Below are 24,801 nucleotides of genomic sequence, written 5' to 3'. Positions count from 1 at the left end.
TCCGGTTGAATCCGTTTGAATCTGATTTGAATCCGGTTGAATCCAGTTGAATCCGGTTGAATCCGGTTGAATCCTGTTGAATCTGGTTGAATCCGGGGTGCTTTTATCGATTATGGTGCCAATGAATGCTTCCGAGCAACACTGTTGAATGCACAACACGAACGATGCATCGAGCAAAACTAGTGAGGATAGTGATGAGGCAAAACGGAACTTGTCGAACTAATCGATTTTAGCTTGTGCATTTGCGTCCTTCTTATGAAGCGACGGGGATCTATACTAGTTGCGTACTTCGCTCAAGCTGCTGTACCAACATTAGTTTATCCTGCTACGATTCTTATTTCAACTGACAAAGTTATAATAAACATGATTGCGTTATAAAATCAACTGATACTGTTGGAATATCATGTGCAACAGTTAGAAATAATGCTGTTGCTGTTATGATATCATCTGAAAATCCCTGTAAATTCTTGATCCTTCCGCAGAAATAATATGACCCAATTTAAGTATTTAGGAGTTTTATTCAGAAGCCCTTTGATGGTTGCTGCCTGCTGAACGGAAATGCTGTACAAAACTCAACCGGTAGCTTAACAAAAAAAAACCCTTTCGTCTATTTAGTTCAATCTCCTTGTTCACCTGCGAAAAATTATCCAAAATCAACATTCGAGGCCAAAAATGTTACGAACACCTAGCGCTAGAAGAGATGAATTTCAAAGAAACTTATAAGTAACTACTCTAGCAACGATTTAAACTAACCTATCGTTCTTTATAACAACGAATGTATGGGTTAATAATATTTAGATAACTCAGTACAGTCTACAGTACAGTACGGATGCGTAGAGTCCGATTCAGACGGACTTTTAATTCATTTGTTTTTTGTTACTTTTATATGCTTTTTCAAAACCATTTTCTTTTAATTCGCGTCTTTGTCGTAACGAGTCCAAACGTGAACATTTGTGTGGGGTGTGTTTGTGTATGCTTTCATAGTGAAGAGTAACTTCGAATGCCCATCCGCCGTGGGTGTGGTATTTGATCTCTTTTTCCTGCTGTGCATCATATTCACAATTCCGAGTGTAAATCTTCGCTATGTGCGGGTGCTTATTTAAATTGAGAGCGAAAGGACGAAATGTATGAACTTGTTCGTTCGTTTCCAGGCAATAACGTTTAGATGATTTCCTAACCTTAACCACCGCCGCTGCAAACCAGCCTAAGAACTATTTAATATACCGAAGCAACGGGTCTTCCTCCTGTAGGACCAGGAGTAATGATCCCGAGGGGCTCTAGGGAAGATGAGAACTTCCCAATATTACGTTTTTGTACAGTCGTGGTTCGTGTTTTGGTAGCGAAATGCCTCGCGTTGTTTTCTTGCTGCACCTAGAATATCTCACCATACTGCAATTGTGTCTAAGGGTGCTTTGATTATGCCTAGCACCCCGCCTAAAACCCCTGAAAAGTTTATCGTTTACGCCTCGATCGCTTCCGTTATGCGCAGCCGAAACGTTGTCATCCAAGGCTGCTGTGCTCCTTGTCCGTGAACTCGAGCTGCGCTAGCGTTTTCACCACCTCACCGCGTTGCGCTGGCGAGAGGGCTTGACAGAGGCCAACCACCGCATCCAAAGCCACCTCCGGACAATCCTGTGTGAAAAAAGCATTGAAATGAGATGAGAACATTAACAACACATTCGCAGTGTTAAACATTGTCATGGCTATCTTACATTTAACGATTGCTGAATCTGTGAGATTATTGCGTCCTTCTTAACGGCGTAGATATTGCGCGAAACGGTTGAATCGACACGTTTCTGGTTCTCCAACCAATCGACCGCGGATTCGTTCGCTTCCCAAAGGTAAGCCTGGGAAAGAAAAAATAACAACACGTATGCGAGTGTGTGAAATAAGAGCATTTGCGAAGATAAAACGAAAAACAATCCCATACCTCCGTTGCACCCTTATCCTCGACAAACCATCTGCGCAACATCGACCTCGCCTGCCCAACGGAAACTCCTTCCTGCGCCTCGAGGATCTGTTTGATGAAGTGTTCCTCCAGCAGCAACCGCCTCAGCCGCCAGTAGATCCAGCGGCGCGAGTTGCGCCACGGTACGATCTCGCTAATGCAACTCTTCTCCAGCATTCGCTCGGGTGTGTCGTGCAGGTCGGCAAAGTGAACCGCCACCGGGTGGTAGATTTGCAGCAGTGCGTTCGTGCGTGCCTTGATCTTGGTTTCCACCTCAGCTACAACTGTCTTGTTGTCTCCCGCGGCTTCCAATTGATTTTTCAACTGTTGAAATGAAAAACATATTTAGATTAAATGTTTCAAAAACACACCAAATGCTTGTGGTTCACTTACATCCAGCACAACCGGGTCGATACGGTGGATCGTCTTGACGATATCCTTTTCCTTGTACTTCACCTCCACGATGCCCTCCGGCTCGAGGACACCGGCTCGCGACTCCGGATCGGCGTACGTTTCCATGTAGCGGGGGTTGATCGTGGGATCCAGTACGGCCCAAGCACCACCTCGAAGTTCCGCGTTCGGTGGCAAGTACACGATCACCGGCTGCTTATACTCCCGCAATCCGTCCACGATGTACGCACCAAACTTAACGATTTGTTCGTACATATCTGAATTAAGAAAAACAAAACAAAGTTAGATAATTCGTCGTAAAAAGGCTCGAATTAATCAACGTGCCTTTCTGACCACCGGAGAATCCACGCCAGTTGGCCAAAATGATGAGCGGTAGCTCCTCGCGCCCAAAGTCCTTTATCGCCTGGGCGGTCTTGAAGGATGAATCGGGGAACCACACCTGACCGGCCTGTTGGAATGTTTTCGCCTCCGAGTCGAGGTTGGCCGGATCGGCCGGTATGGTGACCTCGACGGTGCGCGTCTCCACGGCGATCACGCCGACCGGAATGCCACCGAGCTTCGCCCGGCCCGTCACAACCGTCTGGGCCCATGGTTCCATCACCTCACCGAACGTGCCCCGATCGAAGAAGCCCGTCTCCCAGTCGGACGGATTCGAGGGATTGTAGCGGCCCGCCAGCATCCAGCGCGGATCGTACGGTGCCTTTGTGGGCGTGAAGTCGATCACCCGCTCGATCGGATCGCTCGTCGACACGATCGGCAGGATGCCACCGCGTACGTTCGGAATGTAGGACAGCCAGTGCATCACCGTGTACACACCATCCAGGTCGAGCGCTTCCGTCTTGTGCGTGACGCCGTTGTTGTGCATAATCTGGATGCCACCGAGCTGGTTGTTCGAGGCGTACACCTTCCGCCCCAGCAGCTTGTTTAGGGCCGCGAATCCGGTCAGGATGATGTGGGAGTTTTCAATCTGAATCACACGCTGCCCCAGTCGCACCAGGTACGAACCGATGCCGATCGTACGGCACGTTACCATCGAGATGGTGACGACATCTTCGTACGCGCGAGACGTCTCTCCCGCGATCATTCCAGCGTACCGAAGGTTCTCCACACCCAACCCGTCCGTCTTGCCAATGATGTCGGTGATCTTGTAGCGCGGTTCTCCTTCATCTTCGATCAGAATCGCGCGTACCGAGTTTGTGTTTGCGATCTTACTATAATCCTCCGTCGTGAGGTAAAGATATTTAAAGCCTTTCTCCGGCTCTTCCGTATCCTCCCAGGCGACCTTAAACAGAGATTTCACCTCTTCGGCCAGCCCAATTCGGGCGCCACTGTTCACCGAAATGTAGATCCGGGGACACTTCCGTTGTCGGGACAGCTCTGAGGCCTTGTAAAACAGCATGTCCTCCTGTGGCCCGAACGACCCAATCAGATAAGTAAGATCGTTAGCGATGACGATGATTTCACGCCCCGACGGGAACTCGGGTGTCGCGAGCACAATCCGCCACGCCACCATGCCCACGTTGTTCTCGCCCGGCAACCGCTGGATCTCCTCCAATGTGTCCCCGTTCAGCACGAGCTCGTTGCACTCGAGCAGAATCTTCTCCGGGATGCGTATATCCTCGGTGGGGCGCGCCTTGGAGAACTCCTTCCACAGCCGCTCGGTCATCTGGCGGAACATGTCCGGGATGTCGTACACGTACGTTGTGCCGTTCGATTGCGCCTGGAAGCGCTTCTGCTGCAGGAAGTCTTTGGTCATGTACGCGGAAGAAATGGGCAGTCCGTGCAGCGGACCCTGCCGATTGCCGTACGCCTGGAACTTGATCACGTGCGTTTCCGGCTCGGTCACCTCGGTGTACATGGCGATGTCGAGGAAGTAGCCGGAATCGTTTGCGATGCAGAGCCGCACGGACGTTGTCGGTGACTGTGGCGTCTGGCGGATGACCATCTTCAGCTCGGCCTGTAGCACTCGCAACTTCCACAACCTTGGCCCATACCGCATCACCATCTTAGTGACCGACTCTTCGATCTTCGCCGGATCCATGATGACGGTCGGGACGAAGTTGAGGAAAATGTGATTACAATCCGTGCGCTTCGCCTGCGGATGTGAGAAGGCAACCTCCAGCTCGTCCATCGCCTCCAGCAGCACCCGTTCGCCCTCGTTCTGGAGGTACTCGAACGAAGCCTCCTTCGTGATCAGATCCGAGTGGCGGATGATCGAGCGAATGAAGAACCGGAAATCGGTTACCTCCTGACCCTTGGGGACCTTCGCACGGCCGAGATAGAGATGCATCTTTTGGTTGGCCGTCGGTAAAGCCTCGAGGTCGTACGTTTTCATACGATTAAGCTCCAGCTGGAAGGCACAGGCCGGCTCCAGATGGCGATAGATGCGATCCTCCTCAAACTGATCGCGCGCACGGTAGGTAAAGAACTTCGGGAATTGACGTCTAAGAAGGAAAGTAGAAGCGTTTAAAATGTAGATTCTACAAAAGATAAACTAACTTTCAAATACTTACTTTTTCAACGCGGCAAAAGTGATTCTTCTCACACGACGGCTTAACAGCTCCTCGCGATGTTGATTGCAGAACGAGCCAAACACTTGTTCCATCTGGTGATCATCCATATCTCCCATGTCGCGTACGGCTATGCTTAGGATGTGTATCGCTTCCGACGGTCGTGCTGCAAGAGGCAATACGAATTTAAAATAAATTATAATATGATATATTCCATATACGTATTCTTTTGGAAGCGGAGACACAACATGCAAATAAGTTAACGTTATTCAGACAAGGAATACCAATAAATTTGGAGTATGAACTAAATTGCACGAAGATCATAATTTTGCATGATCATTTAAATTTCGTGCCTTGCAAAATCTGAATGATTTTTGTTTTTTTCTGAACAGACTGAGGATTTCGAGACGAATTATTTTTTTTTTTTCGAACCGACAGAATACGAGACGACCAATAAATTAAATGGCCTCACCAATATATACGAGTTAGAATCTTTTATTGCACAAGGACTTGCGAAAAGTGTTACGAGCTGAATGAAATAGATAAATACTTACGAGCTGCACCTTCCGCCTCGACAACCCGATTCACCTGGTCGGAAATGGACACGTTGATCGAGGTGCTCATGCGCCGATCCGAGTCGCCACCGTCGACGGCTTCCAGCACCTTCGGGTTGACGAACACGGGCGACGCGTAGTCCTCCAGCAGGTCCAGTATTTCGTCCGAGTATTGATTGAAGTGTTCGAACGAATCGAACGCCGCCATGCATCCGGTGCGCATGAACGAGTCCGGGATGGCATCCGGATCGTTTCCTTCCGAGCTGTGAAAGAAAACAGTTATGTTAAAGCCGTACTTGGGATTGCTCTTCTTTCTTTCGGTTTCGGAGAAAGAACCTACTTGTATCTGTTCGGGTGTGCAGTTGGCAGGAGGAACTGGAAGTGTACCAGCGGTACCTCCCCGGACAGCTCCAGATGCTGCAGGCAGGTCAGCTCGTACGAAGTGTACGCACGGCGTACGTACACCTCCAGCGCGGCGTTACAAACGGCCCGGTTTGAGTGGTAGAAGAAATCGTGCAAAATATCGAAGATGGACGTTTCCGACTGGATCAACCGCTGCAGATTCTCCGGATGGAAATCGTGCCCGTACATATCGACCGCCGAGAGGAAGATCGATTCCATCTGATTGTGGCGCAGCTCGTAGGCCGGCTGATGGGCGGCAATGAGGACCTGGCGGGCACGCAAGGCTACCCGCGAATGTTCGGCCCGGTTGAGCGATGTCAGCTCGCTGAGCGTGGCCGCCAGCTCATCCGTAAGGCCCGGCTCGTTCGCCCACAGATGGTCGACCAGCAGCGTCACGAGCAGGTTCTTCTTCGCGACCTGACTGTGCGAAAAGATCGTACCGACCACCATGTCCATGTCGTCCTTGTATTTCTCGCGAATGGCCGCCACACACTTGTCGTAATGGCCGTGCTGGAACTGCGATTCGACGGCATAGTACTGCTTGAGTAGCTCGTGTACGGCCGCCTTCATGCGACCTCGGATGCCGTTCCGGTAGCGCTGCACCAGCTGCACGATGCCCTGCGTCGTGAGGAAGAACACATCCCTATCGGCACGCTTCTGAAGCGTTGCCGCGTGACTGTCGATCACACTCGCGATCATCTGCGAAGGGAACTGGGCCAACACGCTGGTAATATTTCGCTCATACAGTTGCATCATTTTGCGGATCTTCTTTTCCACCGAGAGCGGAATGCGGCCGGAAATGGACGCGATCACCTCCTGCAGTTCGAGCAACGGCAGCGATGGGTCACGGAGACTTTGCATGAACTTTTCAATGATTTCACGCAACCGTGGAGCATTGTATGGGTCGGGCAGGCAGTATCCGGCCAGTGTGTTCTCCAGGATGATCTTGTAGCTCGAGTGCACACGGTTGAGTTTCTCGGGGATCTGCACATTCTCAATGATCGGCCAGGGGTTCTTGTACGGTTGTGCCTTCGTCACTAACGATGGATCGTCCAGCTCGAGGTGACCGATGAGTGTACCGGCGTCCAGCACTGCTCCGGGCCGTCGCACGAACGTCACCGTACCGGCTTCGTTCGCCTTCAGTGTCATAACCATCTTCATCACTTCGATTTCAACGTACGCCTGTCCCTTGGACACGTGTGCCCCATCGTCCACCAGCAGACTGATCACCTTACCGGCCGACGGTGAGCGCAACAGTGAAGGATCGTTCTCCTTCTCGAACACGCACGTTTGATTGCCGATCACGATCCGATATCGGTCGACCTCCTCCTTCATGTACGTCGTGTAGCTGGAACCCTCGAGCGAGAGCAGCATTCCACCGTCCGAGAGCCGATGCACTTCCACCTCCTTGAACGACCCATTCATCACCAAGAAGTACGTGTTGGGGCCGCTCTTGGCCGCCTGCACCTTGTACCGTACACCTTCCGCGATCAGCTCCACGTCGATCACGTTCGTGAGCGTATTTGCCGCCTGGATCTGACCCTTCTCCATCGAACTCTTAAAGCTTGCGAACGCATCCGTTACCTTGCGGTCGGCAATGTGCAGCGCACCGCACACCACCCCCAGGATGATGTCCGGTTTGTCCGACTGCACGCGCTCGGCGATCAGTGCGTCGAGCCATGCCGTGTCGATCGTGTTGTCCAGGAAACTGTTCGTTTCGAGTAGCGTGATCAGGTACTCGACCGTCGTACGGAAATCACCGCGGATCGAAAGTTCCTTCAGCGCGATCACAAGGTTCTCGCGGGCCTGCTGTCGATTTTCACCCCACGAGAAGCAATGCCCAAACTGTGAGTCGGCGAACTCGTGCAGCCCACCCGAGGCGGCCACACTGAAGTACCCCCAGACGTTCTTGCTCGAGCGGAAGTTCAACTCCTGTACCGTGCCCGAGCTTGGCTTGAAACCCTCGTCCGGGTTCTCCGAGGTGATACGAGCCGCGATGACGTGACCCCATGGGCGGGGCTTTTGCGGTGGATTGTCAAAGTCGATCACCGTGCTGCCCCACGGGTTCTCACCGTACAGCAGCCGAATGTCCTTGATGCGGTACAGCGGGATACCCATACCGATCTGCAGCTGGCACGCCGGCAGGTTCACATCGGCCACCATCTCTGTGCACGGATGCTCCACCTGCAGACGGGGGTTGAGCTCGAGGAAGAAGTATTTGCCCTCCGCATCGTACAGATATTCCACCGTACCGGCACTCACGTACCCCACCATCTTGGCGAGCCGTACCGCCGCCTTCTCCATGTCCTCGAACACGGCCGGATCGGCGATGACGGCGGGTGCCTCTTCGATGATCTTCTGATGACGCCGCTGAATCGAACAATCGCGCCCAAACAAACTGATTGCATTGCCGTACTGATCGGCCAACAGCTGCACCTCGAGATGGCGCGCACCGCGGGCCAACTTCATCACGAAGATCGGCGAACCGGGCACTTCCGCCTGCACCTGCCGGAACAGTGCCGGAAACTCGTCCGGGCTGTCCACCCGGCGGATACCCTTACCACCACCACCCTCCGACGCTTTTATCATCACCGGGAACCCGATCTTGCCGGCCGCAATCAATCCCTGCTCGGACGTGGTCACACAACCCCGCGCGAACAGCTCACTGGAAATCTTAATCTTCTTCCCACTGTACTGAGCCTTCAGCTCCGAGCCGGACCACGGGAGGGTCGGGATTTCGGCCGTCTGCGCCACGATCGAGGAGGCGACCTTGTCACCGAGCGCCCACATGGCCCGCTCGGGTGGCCCGAGAAACACCAGCCCCTTGCGGTGCAGCAGATCGGGCAGCTTTGGATTTTCCGACGCGTGGCCCCAACCGGCCCACACCGCTTGGACCTGCGTGCGCAGCGCGATGTCCACGATCAGCTCCACGTTGGCGTAGTTGTTGTTGTTCGAACCGCCCGGAACCGGCACGTAGTGGTCGGCCATCTTGATGTACTCGGCGTTCGCTTTCAGGTCTTCCGGCGTGACCATGACCACGAAGCGTACCGCACGCTCGTTCTTAAACATTTCGTACGACCATCGGCGAATCGACCGCATACACTTGACCGCTGCGATACCATTGTTCGCGATGAGAACCTGCAAAGCGGAGCCAGAAGAGAACAAACAGGGAGCGTTAAATCATTACATTTTGTACATTACCGTCGGGGACACGCACTTAGAGTTGCGGTGGTTGCGTAACATCGCAAGATCGTTTGTCGTAACAGGCGATCATCATGACATTGCATTTAACAATCTCCGTTTGCGCAAATCGAATAACTCACGTACGGGTTTATGTATGACGGCACATCATGGGTAAATAATTCACTTGTTTGCGCCATTTGTTGATCCCGTCCGATATCGTAAGATGCGAGCGAGAAACAACTCGCGCGTTCCAGTTTTTTTTTTCTAATGACATCTTTACGCGTCGCAACAAATCAAATGAAAGGCAAACGATCAAACTCTCTATAAAACCAACCCGAGGCGAACAAATCTTCGAAGGGAAGTGGCCGTCAAAGTGACCTTCAACAAAGGATAGTAGAATGAATCAAATTAGCCATTCAATGCTCTTAGGCAACAAACTAATTTAATAAAAAATGGAAACGTAAGACCAAACGTCGATCAAATTGTTTTTGCCAAATCAGTCATTATTTTAAAATGTGTTGCTTGTTGACTTTTTTAGTATTTTCGTAAATATAACTTCGCTGTTATATAAAATCATCCTACTTTTTTCATTCTGTTTGAAAACGATGTTTATACTATCAAAATATTTTTTTCAGTTTCCACAAGCCTTCGATGCGACACTTTTCGATATTTTAACAATTCTTTGAAACAGTTTCATATTTTTAAGTGCTAAACAAAGTTCAATTTCAAATTGATGACAATTTAGATATAAGTATCAACATTTAAAACTAAATCTAATTTATTTATATATTTCCTTGTGCCTCTTTTAAAAGTAAAAAAAAATAAATGAAAAAGTTGATGCTATATGTGTGAAAAAAGGTGATTTCCTTTCATTAAGCATTGCAGGGTTCAATGAAAAATGTGCTATAAAAAAAAGAATACGTTTAATTTCTTTCTTCGGCAGTTCAGAGCCACTCCACGCACAAATTGTACCTTATTGAATAATATGGATACGATGTTGAAGGAAAAAACCAACCAGAAACCTGCTTCGGGTCTTGGGCAGTAGTAAAAAGAACTATCTACGGTTGCTAGCAGCTCAAAAGCTGGTAAACAAGTTCCGGTAGCAATTACACTCTGACATTGACCATCCTGATCGAAGCGGTCGCAATTGCGCAAAGGTAGATCGTTCCGCAGTCATGCAGACGTAGAGCAAAAGTGCATGCAACGTTCGTTGAAAGATGGCCAAGGGCAGCCTTTGCCTTCTTTTTTTGTGCGACAGCGAGAGAGGTTGAGTTTCGCTTATTACCTTATTGATCACCCGTGTGCCGTTGAACTTCTTCACAAACTCTTCCGTTGTCGAGAGGACAAAGTCACGTTCCTGGCCACGCTGAAGTCCCAGTCCCGTGCCATGGGACATACTAGGCCTGAAATGGAAGAAGAAATGCAAACAAAACTGTGAGCACCAGGTGTTACGATATCACTCGAAAAGGAATTTGTAAAAACATAACAGTTAGAGTAAATGGATGCTGAAAAACTGACCACAACCATGCTGGCTCGGTTTGTGTTTCCGAGCTTTGGGCGTTCGACGACGGGGACGACGGTGGAGGAGCATCGTGAAAGTGGAACGGAATTTGAGTTTCGTTCAGACGACCTCGGCACAGCAAAGTGTCCAACACGTTTAGCACCTTGCTGCTCGCTTTCGAATGCTTATCTTTCATGGAGGTCGTACGGAAAACAGTTGCCACAGGAAGCTAGCGCACACGACCCGCCGAAATTGGGGCCACCGGACAAACAAACCGAAACCGTTCCAACTAATTCCCTTCTATGCAAGCAGTCTTTGCAAGCATTGCAGCAAACAGCACCGTTCAACCAATGCACATCCTTATCGGGCCACCACGGGACCAAGGGCAATAAGCTGCAGTAAATCGAGGCACCACCGAAACGAACAGCACGAAGATCTGCCGAACACTGCTGACCGTTGCCAAATCGGATGGTCCGCCAACCGTCGACTTTTTCGTTTCACATACGATTGCGCTTGTAAAACGTTTTACTGCGGCCTGGTCTGGCCCGGCCCAGCCCAGCCACCTCCTTCGTCCTTCCGTTCCAAACGCGGCAGCGACGCACGTCGTGTGTGGCTCGCAAACGTAACTGAGGCCGAAAAAAGCGCTGTTACGCTAACCGCGATCGCGATTGCACAAAAGGCTGGCTCAAAAATGGCTGGCCTGGTGGAGGGAGGAGGAGGGATGCCGCCCGGAGGGGAGTCTCCGTTTGTCTCCGAAGGTCTACTCTCTTCGGATTCGGTGCAACTTTCGAGAGCCTCCCGCGCGTCGGAGCGGAGTTGAGGTCAACAAATCCGAGCTGAACCGAACACCGCGCGTACTGAGGATTTGGCTTTCCGAAAACGCTGTGAACGAACGAACATTCCGGCAATCGGGTTGCGCAAGTTTATGTCATAGGTTGAAATAAGGTAATAAAATCTGGAAAACATATTGCAAGAAGTGGCTTAAGAAGCCACCGAAGCTTCTTCTGACGAATGAGATATTGCGATTTTAAAACAAAGAAAATGTTTCAGGTGTTTGGTCAATACAGTGAAAGATACAGTTACTCAATAACGTATCGGTACATGACCAATTTTTATCATAGAATTTTTCCATTAACAGCATTTTTCAACACAAAAAATCAATCCTATAATTCGTTTACTTATTGACAAACATGGTTTTTGAAAACTGTTATAGAGAATTTTTTTTCATTTCAGCCAATAAAAATGCTCCTCCAAACAAATTTACTATCGTAACATTCCAATGAAGTTTCTGTCTGTTTACTTTCCAAATGCAAATTTTACACCGTGAAATCCTTCCGTGTACATTTGTTTCCTGAAGCTGCAGCCTTGAAGCTTCCTCGCACTTTCAATGCCAACAAAATCATTGATTAATCAGTTCTTTTAAAGTGTTAATCTTAGTTCTGATCTACACATAAAGCAGCTTAAATGTCCTTATCATAAGGTTTACTAACAAAACAATTCAACTACACGCACACAGACTTCTTTTCACAACATTTTGAAATAATTAGTCTTCTTATATGTTTCCAAACTGGCCACATCACACAAATGTTGCTGTTGGCATAAATTACACCTGTGACGTTGGGTGTCATATGCCAGCCACGACCAAGACGGTCGTTACGCCAAGAAGATGAAGACAGATTGGGTGTATAGATACTTTTTTTTGTATAAAATTTAAATTATGCTCGGATCCAAAAATATTACCAACCAACAAGTTTGTCAAAATGTGAACAATTGATTGAATAGAATAAGTTTATCATGAACATATTGTTTTAACTTTCGCCCTCGGTCATGTTTTCTCGACAACGACAAGGTTTCAAAATTACTTAAAAATAAAAGTTAAAATTGGCAACTGTACGAATACTCTCTTGAACAACTGTACACTGCGTAACATCTGAGCTTTAGACATCTTACTGAACTTTTGCCGTTGCGATCTTAAACTAAGCTTCATTAGACCCCTACCAACAGTGAAACTGAACGATACTAACTTCAGACCCCCGGACACGGACAGATGCAGATGGTTGCTGATCGGCACCTTCAACCCCTCGCCGCCACCAGCAACACCACCGGACAACACGCCATTGTTGTCCTCGCTGAAGCTACTGCTGGCGCTGGTGCTCCCGCTCGGGACAGCCGTCTCCAGGTTGATCACCGGCGGTCCCTGGTGCTGCTGCTGTTGTGCTGCCATGCTGCCGTTGCTGCTATCGACTGCCCCGGTCAGCTTGTCATTATCTTCGGTCGTATTCCAGGAGCTTTCTTCACCGGTTTCTGCCAGGACGAATCGTTTGCTCGCTCTTCTCTTCAACATTATTTCCCTCGCGAGGGCCAGCACCAGCAGGGCGAACGTGAGCACGGTTTCCGCAGGGAAGGAGTACGCCGGAAGCTCCACTAACACTACCACCACCACTAGCAGAGATATGATGTAAATTTTCACAACGGTACGCTTTCACGAAACGCTACGATTTTCCCCCTGGAGTGCGGACACAATCACAACACGGTGCGGTTCCGACGATCGTCTGAACGGATTGGTCAGTAGTACTCAGTGTAATTTAATAAAACCAAAACACTTTTCAACATCAATCAATATCTCCGGCTGCACTTTCACTTGGTTTCGTGGCACCAACAACGATACCTATTCCGTGAGACTTTTCCCGGTGACCTTGCTCCGGCCACTGGTACTACCACACAACTACAACGACTCTAGTGAAACGGAAAACACATGATAAATAACAACACGTGGACGAGTTTTTTTCTTCTCCGCTGCCCGGATGCCTCCCACCCCGTTCCGTGTAGCCCTGTTGTTGGATTGCATAAATCGATACTATCGGTTTTTGCCAGCTGGCGCAACAATTTCCACCCGTCCCAAGACCTAGTTGTTATGTTGGTGTCTACCCTTTTTTCCTTTTTTCATGATTGCTTTATTTTTTTTAAATTTTTGCAAGTTTTCATTAATCGAAAAAGATTGCTTTTTTGCATAAAATGTAGAACAACTGAAAAAAAAACCAACACCGTCTCTCATGACATTACACAAGAGCGGTAAAAAAATGGATAAAAATGATGATGATATCATTAATTCAACGTGGCACCGACATTTTCCTTTCCATCTTTCCCTCCAGCCTTTCACAGGTTTAACGCACGCGGAACGGGACCAATTAAGACGCGGAACGTTTCTCGTCTACCGTCTCGTTGAAGTCACCAGTGCGGTTTCGCGTGAAAGCGACGCGAGGACAAACGGGGAAATTAGCCCGAGAAAGTTGTTTTATCCATAACCGACCTGTAGCTGCGAAGCCTTGAATGATACTTTAAAGATTGCTCGCTGGAACTATCTTGACACGTACGTCCAGAATTTTGCCCTGTATGCGTTCGGTCGATCTTCGATTAACGACGTGATCGCATGATGCAAACCCAAGGAAAACCAGTTAGCGGGCCGAGACCCGAGACGGTGCTTGCATAATTTGTGGACGAGTTGTGGGCTTTTCTCTCATCATCTTCCCACCGATGGGCATTTTCGGCATGGAACACTATTTGTCTAAAGTCGAGCAAACAGGTAGCGTAGATGAGCGTCAAACAGTATACACACATTCACACAGGCCCTCGATATCACTTTCTTTTCCGTTCCAAATATCAACAGGAATCGTAAAACGAGACCAGGAGGGCAGACTAATACCTTTCCACATGTCTCTAGTTCATGGCCTTCCGATAGACACTTCCGTCTATGCCATGCGCCAAATAGGTCGATGACGCCATACTTGTAGAATCCACGGGTACTCGGGGTAGTCTAAAAGCACCCCCGAAAAAGGGTGTTTGCGACAAAATGAGGGCTTTCGGAATTTTTCGGAAATTTCTTTCCGTCGAGTTGCCACCTGTGCAGCAACTTTCTCCTCCGTTTTCCAACCGCGCGCGTGTATGGTTCGAATACCGTTTTGGTGCCTCCGGGCCCGTTTACCCTTCAAAGCGGCATAAGAGATGAGACCGAGACATAGCGGGTCGGATCGGGTGGCCCAAAACTGGTGTTCATTTGAAATCGATTAGTGTGGGACTTGCGGTGTCTACCCAATAAACGGTTTCACTTGGTGTTTGCCGGCGTTATCTCTTCGCCTGTCGCCTAATAAACACCCACTGTATAGCTGGCCACCAATGATGGACCATCGTATCGATTTATGCAACCCCACTGGCAGGCAACAACTCGTGGGAACGTACCCCAGGAAAGAACGTACGATATGATGACGAATATCGGGTGGAAAAGTAACACAACGCACGGAATGTCCGGGAAGCGACACACTTGCCACTTTGGCGGGAATGTCAACAAAGCACATACACACACGCTCGAGGGGTTTCGCGGGAGGAAGGGTTCGCGGAAGTGTGTGTGTGTGAGTGTGATGGTGCGCGAAGCAACACACGGGTTCACACACCAGTCCGGCGGTGGCGGCAACGGATGGCTGGCACTTCCGAGTTTGGCCACGTTTGACTCACAACTGACCGCCTGGCGGAGTGTCCGGTACAAGTGAACCCCGGACGAGCTACCCCAGACGCCCCGGGTAAGATGGTAGTGGTACTTAATGTGCTGATGTGTGCTGCGGCCAACACCGTGGAGCGCGAATTTATCCGCGATTCAAGAGAAATCAAGAGAGAACAGACGTGGTGTGGTGGGGGGAATGAATAAGCTGGAAAGGGCGCCCGCGAGAGAGAAAACGGTTCCCCGCGAAGGAACGCGCAAAACAAAGCCCCCGAGAAAAAAAAATCGGCCACAACCACGGATTGGGCCGCGACGCATCGTACGATACGAAAGATCGGATGGATGAAACAAAAAGAGCAAAGCAAACGGATCATCTCGGGAGAGGAAAATGCAGCAGCGTCTGGGAGAGGCCACTAGCAACAGGTTGCCACAACAAACAACCGTACACACGTGCAGTTGATGCGTCAGGTGCATGCCATGCACGTTGGCATCCTTCGGAACGCTACTGGCGTGCAAGTGACCATCGGACCTTTCCGGCCAATTTTCGAGGTTGTCCGAGGGTAAGTTCTGATCATGGAATGCGTGCTTCCATTGCAATCGAGGGTCAATTTGATTCAATTTCCAATAAACGTAACAAACTTAATTCAGCATTTCAATGAAGTTTATGCATAAAAGAATATGCACCGAGGCAGTTGATACACGAAACAAACAATAAAACCCATCTAAAACATTGAAGGAATTGTATAAATGTTCCATAATAATTTTATAAAATTATCCCAATGGTACAATGTCATTTTGGTTAAGTGATTAACTTGCTTAAAAAGAAATCTAAAGCCTAGTTAAAATGAGAGCAACGATCGGATAAATGATTCCAAAGATTGGTAACTTCATTCTGGGCACGTAACTCAATTCAATAATCCACTTCGATTCAACTCTGTTCAGGAATCTGTTCAGATATTTCAGTAATCTATTAAAAATAAAACAGTTAAACAATTGATTTGAACGAAATCTGCAAACTCACGTTATCGCACGGGTTGCTTTGTGTAGCTGTTAAACCCAAATTAACCAACATTCATAGTTTTGCGTTTACAATAAATAGCTGGTTCTAGTATCAAAAAGCATTAGCGGATGAATGCTATAGAAATTTGAGCTATCTTTCGATCGAATCGATCCTAGGTTGATATGATAAGGTAACATAAATGTGACAGGGGTTTAATTAATTGAACCATTACGGACGGACAAAGGTGGTGACCTTTAGACGGGATACGTACAGGAATTGAACAGAAAAAACCAAGAAATACGAGTTAAAAAAAACAACCAAAACCAATCGAACAGCACGATCATTATTAAAATAAAAATTTACAAACCACAGCAAACATTGATTTCAGAACCTTTCCGACAAAACCTTTCCAAGATGGAAAAACTACGGTAAAAAGAAAAAAATAGTATCATTCGAGTAAAAAAAAGCACCACTTTGTGTGCCAGTAGTATCCACGATTTGCGTCATTTTGAAGCCTTCAAGGTGCTGAATTTTCAGACTCACAAAAAGTGTATTTGAAAAAGACAAAAAACGATTGCCAAGGAACGGAGTCTCCTCCGGTAATACAAACAGTCAACAGACTCAGGTCGCGTCAGCGCACATTAATAGACTTGAGTTAAGAATGAGAGGGAAAAAAGGGTACGAACACACTTGCGGTTCACCCAGCGTTAACTTGTAGGCAAAGGGGCAATTGAGCCTCGCGTATCCAATTACCCAAATACTGGACACACATGAACGAAAATGGCGACGGTGACGATGACGATGGTGAAGCGAGTTAGGATAACAAATAGAAGAAAAAACAATACTCCACAGGGGTAATTTGTTAACTACGCAAACGATCGTGGACGCGATGGAGATCCGCTGCTTGAACGGTAAGGTGCCAATTCATCATGCCCTTAAAAAACGGCTTACCTCAGACGGCGCCTCTTCTCGGTCAGATTGATCTCGTACGACGAGCTGCTCCGGAGGGCACCATTTTCCATCGTTTGCGGAAACGCATCGTTCGCCTCCAGCTCGTCATCTATCGTGCTGTCCTCGCCGACGATGAAGCTGGCGCGCTCGGACTGCTGGACGGGTGGGTTGTTTTGGTCCACTGCCGGAGTAGTCCCACCGCCCACCACCGCATCGACGGACGCGATGCTGTCTGCCATTTTGATATGGTTGTCGTTCGTATCAACGGGAGCGCAAACGGACGGCTGCTGTTGCTGGTAGGCTTCCTCCCGCCGGCCGTTTATGAAGACGGTCCGCTCGGGACCGGTACGCTGTTTTTGCGGACGAGGAGTTGGTTGGCCGAGGAAGTTTGCATTGGACAGGGACACCTGCTTCAGCTGATGGCTGACCTGTGCTGTGACTGCGTCAAGGGAATCTGCTGAAGTAGATTCGGTGACGTCTGTTGTGGCGTTTCCGTTCGTCAGGACCGTGGGTACCCCGTTGTTGGGTGGCTCCGTGTCACCAGGGTTTGTATCACCTAAAAGAGAAATTTGAAAATGCGTCAATATTATGTTTCCCCCAGCAAATGAACGAAAATCAAAATGACATTTATTCAGGAATAACATCGAAAACTACCGAAATTAAGATCAAACAAGGAACAGAACTTAAACTCCACGGAAAGAAAGCAGGGAAGAAACGTAAAATATACCTTCGAAAAACAAAATCTACGTACTAGGCCTAGCGTCAGCGGGCGATCGAAGCGTTCGGTCGGATTCGCCGACTGTCGCCTCCGATGGTGCATCGCCGCCGGAAGGCTCGTTCAAGGTCACCGATCGTCTGTAGCCGGAATGGGTCCACCAGTCGTACAGGAAAATGTACGCGAACAGGATCGCCCCGGCTAGCACTAGGTGGATCATTGCATCCGGGCGGTCTCTACCGACCGTCAATCGAACAATAAATTTCCAAAACCGTTGGCCAGTGGCGCACACACACGCCACCGAACTATGCCGTCGAACAGTTTAACAGTTCACGGTGACGGGTCGGAAATCTGTAAAAATTGGAGAGAATGACGTCAAAATAAGTCACCTCTTCGCGGGTGGAGTTTGGCGTTTTTTTTGTTAACTTTTCCTACGTACTCGCACCATTGGTACATATTGCTGGTGGTTGACGCAAGACCTTATAATTCTATATGGAAACAAAGTTGTGGTTTCGCGTGTATAACCTTTTCAATTTACCCAATTCGTTTGATCAATTTATTCCCAATAAAAGAGATGATCGGAGTAAAAATACCTAACTTGTGTAAAACCAATATAACCACTGAACCGATAGTAAAATACTGGGCTAAAGTTATAAGAAAATAATATTCTTCTTGGCAAAATAGGACATACGTGAAGGAAAATGAAACATAGTAAAAATCGTTTTTTTGTTTATATTGAAAATGAACGAAAAAAGCAGATACATTTGGAGTATCTGCAATAGTTAACATTTCAATATGCACTATTGTAGGAAATTTACTTATTTATGGTAGCAGCAGGAAATAGGTATTCAAAAACCTGCTTCCGGGTCAATTCAGAATACTTCATGCTTCATATTTTTGATGACGAAATCATTAAATAGCATTACATCACGAAACAAAAATAATAAGGAAATAGAAATACTCAAAAATTTTCAAAATATTTATGCAAATCACAAAACATGCTGAACTACACCATTGCCAATCGCAAAGAAAAAAAGATCCCCTGTGATCATCTGTTGCCACTCAAAAAAGAGGCGATAAAGGTACTCATTCACCTCGGCTGCCAACGTCATACACACCAATCAGTAGCACGAGGTGATCATGATCAAGTCACTCTTCTTCAGGAACGTCAAGATCAAACGGCGATGAAAAAAAATACACATACACTGCTCCAAGAAGCAATCCTAATGATTAGACGAGGTGGCGCGGCGTATTATGTAACAATCAGTGGTGCCACCGAGATAGAGAGACGCAGAGAATTAGTTGGACAGGAAATTCTATTAACACTTATCAGCCGGACAACACACGGCAGGCACGAATCGGCACGAAGCATTTCGGCTTGATTGCGAATCAAGGGAACGCAGATAAAGATTTCGGGTCACGAAGGGTGTTATTGCACAGAAATTGTGTTGTCGAAGAATTACGTATACCTTGATGATCACTTCGTGAACGTGCTAATATATTCCTTAGCTTCGTCGTTGTCCACTGAAAGAACATCTTTTAAAAGATATCCAATCAACAAGCGATTAATTGAATGGACGTCTACGGCATACATAAGATGAATATTTACACACTCTACTCTGGGTGTATTAATCCCAACTTGATCGGTGCCCCGAGCAACGGCAACGATTCGCTGCGGCACTTACGTTTCCGTTAGACCAACCTTTGGTTTCCGCCCGGACACAACGGTAAACCACGGTTCGCTTCCACTTTCTTCACCAACCACGTTGTGCGCGACTTGTCGGTTCGGTCTGTGACCTTCCGTTCCGTTCACTTCCACGAGGAACGCTAACGATCAAAACGGACCAACGATCGACCAACCAGCCGCGCCGGAGGGTCGAGCGAAAATGATCTAGTTTAGCGAAAGTTCGAAAAGCCAACCTGACCCAAGCAGGGACACACTACAACAAATGATGACACGCAGCGAGGGACGGAGGGATGGAGGGAGAGTGAGCGAAAAAGAAATGCTTTACATCTGATACGCCTTACACACCTTGACAAAACACTGCGGATAGCGCCGACGAACGGTTGGGTGGCGTTCAATCCATGCACCAACGGCTACGATCGACGTGCCGGTTGACCTCTCCCGGGGCGCGATCGGACGGCGATTGGAAAAAGGAAAAATACTCTTTCGAAAACAAATGCACGCAGAGGTTCTCAAAGAAGAGTATCTAAAGCATTTTTTGCTGTAGTATTACAAATTGTTTCAGACAGGACAAGGTGGATGTTTGGGAAGTTATGTTAAAAATTATTCATAAACTCGCTTTAAGAACCACTGACCTAATCTAAACAAGAATAGGAAAAAGTAGCCACAAAACCATCCATCTAATCACTTGTGTTTTTACAGGGAAACCGTCCGCCTAAAGGAAGCGACCTTAATCCAGCTGAACATCATCAGCTTACGTGGTTTGTGGTGTGGCATGGAAAAAAATCCATCCCCTTGTTGATAAGACCGTCGGCATTCGATCGGTGACCGCCGTTGTAATCAATTGCTACGGACAGCGAAACACGAGCCCATACAGCCATTATGCACCCAGGCGTAGGTTTTGTGCCATGCTTTCGATCATCAGCTGCTCTGGGTCGTCCCGGACGAATCAAGGTCGCATGCGGCGGAGGGAGGGGTCCGGATCACTGAGGTAAGTTCAGTTGCATTGCCCGTAAGCTGCTCGTTCCTTGTTGACCTCCACCGGGAAGCAAACGAATCGAACGCAATCTCGTTGCGAACTGAGTTGACGAGGATCGCTTCTGGTAGATCGATTATGTAACCAGGTTCCCGATGGGTCACATTTGAATTTCTTTTTTCTCCCTACAATGTGCGTTCCCTTCGTCGTGGAAAGTGTCAAACCGGATTGATACCTCGAGGTAATAAAATGCATAATGAATTCCTGGTGCATTCCTTCGGTGGGAGTGGCCAATTAGGCAACCGAGTTTTAGGGCTTGTTCGTCTGTCTTGCTTCCACAACTCTCCCGGTGAGTATTACTTTTTCTAAAAGGAGGACAAATTTCATTCAAAGAACGCCATTTGCAGGTCAAGATTCCAACAAGTAGCGATCACACGTCACGATCAAGCATCGATCGATCGATTGTCGATTTGTTTACTGATAGGTTCGGGTGATCGATTTGCAACCGTTTTGCGCCAAATCACAACAATCTTCCACTGGTTCCCGGTAGGATGGATGGTTCGAAACACATGTTCCTTTCTGCTGTGGAGAAAAGGAGAGAGAGTGAGTTTCGAAATTGAAATACCAGCTAGAAATAACCCCGGCCGAAGGAAAAGCTCGGTCGGACCTCGAAAGGTCGTCCGGTTATGGAAATATTCAGTGACGCGCACGGTACAGTTGGTTGGCCAAGTCCCCGTTTGGATGAAGCCACAAACCGTGTACGGCTTTAAACCCTCGTAATGTTGTTGTTCCTGTTTTTCAACTTCCAACGCTCGAGCGAAGCACTTTGTGAGCCGCGTGGTCCATTTCATATTCACTGACCTCGCCGTTTATTTCGCCCTTTAACCTCCTAGCAGACACGTTTGACCGAGTAATGGAAGGAAGGGGAACCATACTGGGTGTCCACTCAAGGGAGCCACGGGGCCAGAAAAAGTTGTCAGTAAAGTGGAGTACACATTCCATCCTATGCGTGTGCGTACTTTTTGGAGAACTTGCCCAATTTGGATACTTAACAGAATAATTTCCATATGTCACTGCACTCCCGGTGCTAATGAGATGATAACTAATGCCAATCGTATCTGTCCACCAGAGGGAACTGTGGCGTGTTTTCAAGCTCATTCCTTTTTTTTCTGCTGGTGCGTATTGCGTTGTAGTACCGAAAACAAAAAATCTTCCCATCACACTTGCTTACAAAGTCTTCTTGAAAAATCCTCACGAAATTTTAATTTAGTCGAGATGTTTCGCCTTTCTTCAGTTCGGTTTCTATGTGCCGAAATAATCCGCCACAACAGGCCATCCCGCTCGGTATCTAGGAACAATCCACCCATCCTGCCCACGCCCTCCTGTTGTCTACCGATTTCGGTGCCTGCAGTCAAGTGGCCATCAGCTGATTTCGATTCCCATTCGATGATCACCTTTCACCACATTCTTCCCCCTTCACGCAGCAACGGAAAACAACCTTAACCTCCACCGCTCCTTATCAACGCTGTGGCAACAAACCGAGCCAGTTTAAGCTGGCGAAACACACACACACACACACACATGGGGCGGAACCGGAGACTGCAGACGAACGCTGTTACCGGTGGTGGCGTGATTCGTACTATCGAGATAACAGGCACCATCCGTTATCTCCTTTTCACGCGCTTCAGGCCACTTCCCAGACACACGCGTACAGACGCAACAGAGGGCACTAGACAAACCCACCGTGGATATGCTTAATCCATGGGACGTTGGGTTACAATTTTTCGACATCAAAATAGTTGAAATTATCCTTCCCTGCGGAAGCAGGATAAATGTCTTAATACAAAGGACTCCCGATATGCCACTTACACACCGTTGTCGTGACCGATCGGATGCTCACTACCAGAGCTGGTACCACGATTGGAGGTGCAGTTTTCGGTACTAAAACCGGGGCTAGAGCCGCTCCCGTTATATGCTACCTATCCGTTACTTTCCCGGACCGCAACTGAACCGGGAGTCGGTGCCGAAGTCTTGATAGTGGCCCCCGGGTTGGGTTGATTTGAAAGCTCGAAACGGCGAAAATATGTTAGAAAGAAGAGGAATAAAACGAGGTAAGCATTTCTCTATCGGATGTTTTGGAACGAGAGGCCCCTTGGGGTACAAACGTACACACAGACCATCCCAGCTTGGCACGTGTTGGTTGCAGTCGAATTCGGTTTAGTATTCGAGATCGGTTGGCTAATCTAAAGCGAGCCAGTGGTTCAGTGTGTTCTTGAAGGGATAGGGAAGCGAGGGGTAATACCCATCATCCCCGGGGCATTATGATACTATTCACTTAAATGGAGCATATTTAAAATAGTAGTATCATAATTAGTAAGCAAGGCAAGTCATTCCACCAGTAGGAATAATTAATGTTATGAACGAAAGAGAAAAACTAATGAGTGAAAATCGTTCTATGTTTCGTTAACAAATATATAAAAAGAGTTTTTATATTTAAAAACTAAAACGTTTAAAATTTTAAGGATTAAATTATACACGCACATACACGCACAAACTTCCACTTGAAGTTTCAATCTTCTAGAAGCAAAATAGACAGGAGACCCCATTATACAAGCAGTGAAGCTACAAAGTTTACCCTAAAGTTATATCCTTCCCAGTTAAAACGTATCATGGTAGGCTGTTTGTATTTCAACTAAATTGAGCTTAGCATAGAATAATGTTCCTTACCAATTGCTTAATGCGCTGCTTTACCCTACCTTTCTTAACAAAAATATTTTTAAAAAAGCCACGCGAAATGTCATTTGAAGCAAACATGAGTAATGTAAAATTATTGTTTATTTTTGGTTTGGTAGTGGGGAATGTAAAATATTGACCTACAATCTTTTCATTGATTTTGATAAGAATAATTTAAATGCCAAACAAATCATACGAACTCAAAGTGAGCTTGGCAATCGGATTCTCTAAAAATTATCGGACACTAGCGTTTTGGGGAGTGGTTAAAGCAGCATTCTGCGGCTACTACACATCGGCGCAGTGTCAACCACGTGGAAAGTCCAACGAACCAACAGCAAAGCAAGCGCGGACAGGAGCCTCCATCGTCCTGTTGCACTAACATGCACTTAGTGTCACCGGCCAGGGTGGCCGAGGGGCTGGGATGGGGGAGGATGGTAAGGTGTTTATTTTGGTTTGGTTTTTACTATTCGCAGCAAAACCGGTACTATACTCGGTGCGCCGCGTCGGTGGTGGTGGTTACGTGACCTTGAAATATACGATCCCGGGGGTGAGGCTGTGTTCGTGAACTTGAAAACTGTGTACGATGAATCGTTCGCGGGCATCGACGATCGACGACGTCATGATCGCGACTGTGTTCATTTTGGCAGGGGAAAGAAAGAAAGGGGCATCGATTGAAATAAATTTAGAATGTTTTATGTTGATACTCCCAGCGTCATAATTTAGGAGCACACGACACACTTGCAAACGCCGTGTAACCAGAAGTGAGTTGTGTCTGATGGCAAGGATTTTCTTGTCGAGTGATTTCGTTACTCGGAACAGTCGTAATCTAGGGCAAATGAGACCCGTAATGCATTAGAAAGTTAACGAATATAAACTTCTAGATGGGTAGTAATTTTGATAAATTATGCGCACAAATCAAGTAAATAATCAAGGTTAATAAAAGTGCAATCAGTCGAGAGACGAGCCCATTTTTATCCAATGAACTCCACCGTGAGGGGAAAAGTACCCGACGGCGGCAGTGGCCAGTATTTGCGGCGAAATTCCACGTTCGGCGTCAGAGAACAGAGGTGGCACTTTTGTGCGCACAAGCGCAGATGGACAAGTTCATCTGATGACGCGCTGCCAAGCATCACACCATCGTCTCTGATTGGTCGGCAAGGCTGAGCCCATATTAATTGGACAACAATGCCGTCACAAGAAGTGCGAAAGCACGCGAGATTCGGAGGCCCGCGTTTCCTGCCGCTGACCCAGGGGTTGGACTGCTGGACGCATGAAAGAGACACCAACAACGCTATCATATGGCGGCAGACGTTTTCAGGGGGGATCCATCGACAGATTTTGCAATAAAGTATCACCGCGTTATCTCTGGGTTGCGAAAATGATTAGATTTACGATGCTCTATTATAGTACGTACACTTTTCCATAGTTTTCCACTACCGGTGTTGGAGTCGCGTGCGATAATATCCTTCCGCACCGGGGGGAAAGGCTCCGCTTCCGTAATCGATTTTCCCTTCCGGCGGAACCAAACGACACACACCGCGTTGACGGGGTTTTCCTCCTGGGGTTTTCCTTTTAGCAACACTTTGGATCACACACTCAATACTGCGGGTTTGCGAACGATACCGATAATACTGTAGGCAGTGCGGTGCGCTCAACGCAACGGTATGTTCAGTGGAGCCAGAAAAGCCACATTTCCACTCGAAATCCCGTTGGAGCGCTGTGCAGCGCAACGGTGCTGACG

General features: G+C 47.8%; 1 protein-coding gene across 1 annotated transcript; it reads right to left on the bottom strand.

Moving 5' to 3' along the window:
* Positions 1 to 498: 498 nt before the first annotated feature.
* Positions 499 to 24,790, bottom strand: LOC131265422 (acetyl-CoA carboxylase). The gene is made up of 11 exons (XM_058267681.1): positions 24,475 to 24,790; positions 16,953 to 17,508; positions 10,294 to 10,411; positions 5,764 to 8,963; positions 5,424 to 5,686; positions 4,873 to 5,035; positions 2,684 to 4,803; positions 2,342 to 2,616; positions 1,931 to 2,272; positions 1,713 to 1,847; positions 499 to 1,632 (listed from the first exon to the last, which is right to left on the bottom strand). Exons 1-11 carry the CDS (start codon positions 24,482 to 24,484, stop codon positions 1,501 to 1,503), a joined length of 7,314 nt encoding a protein of 2,437 aa, XP_058123664.1. The 5' UTR covers positions 24,485 to 24,790; the 3' UTR covers positions 499 to 1,500.
* Positions 24,791 to 24,801: the final 11 nt, after the last annotated feature.

This window comes from Anopheles coustani, chromosome 2 (assembly GCF_943734705.1).
Source record: "Anopheles coustani chromosome 2, idAnoCousDA_361_x.2, whole genome shotgun sequence".
In the NCBI taxonomy this organism is placed as follows: domain Eukaryota; kingdom Metazoa; phylum Arthropoda; class Insecta; order Diptera; family Culicidae; genus Anopheles; species Anopheles coustani.
Note: the sequence above shows the minus strand (reverse complement) of the source record. Positions and strands in the feature narration are given on the sequence as shown.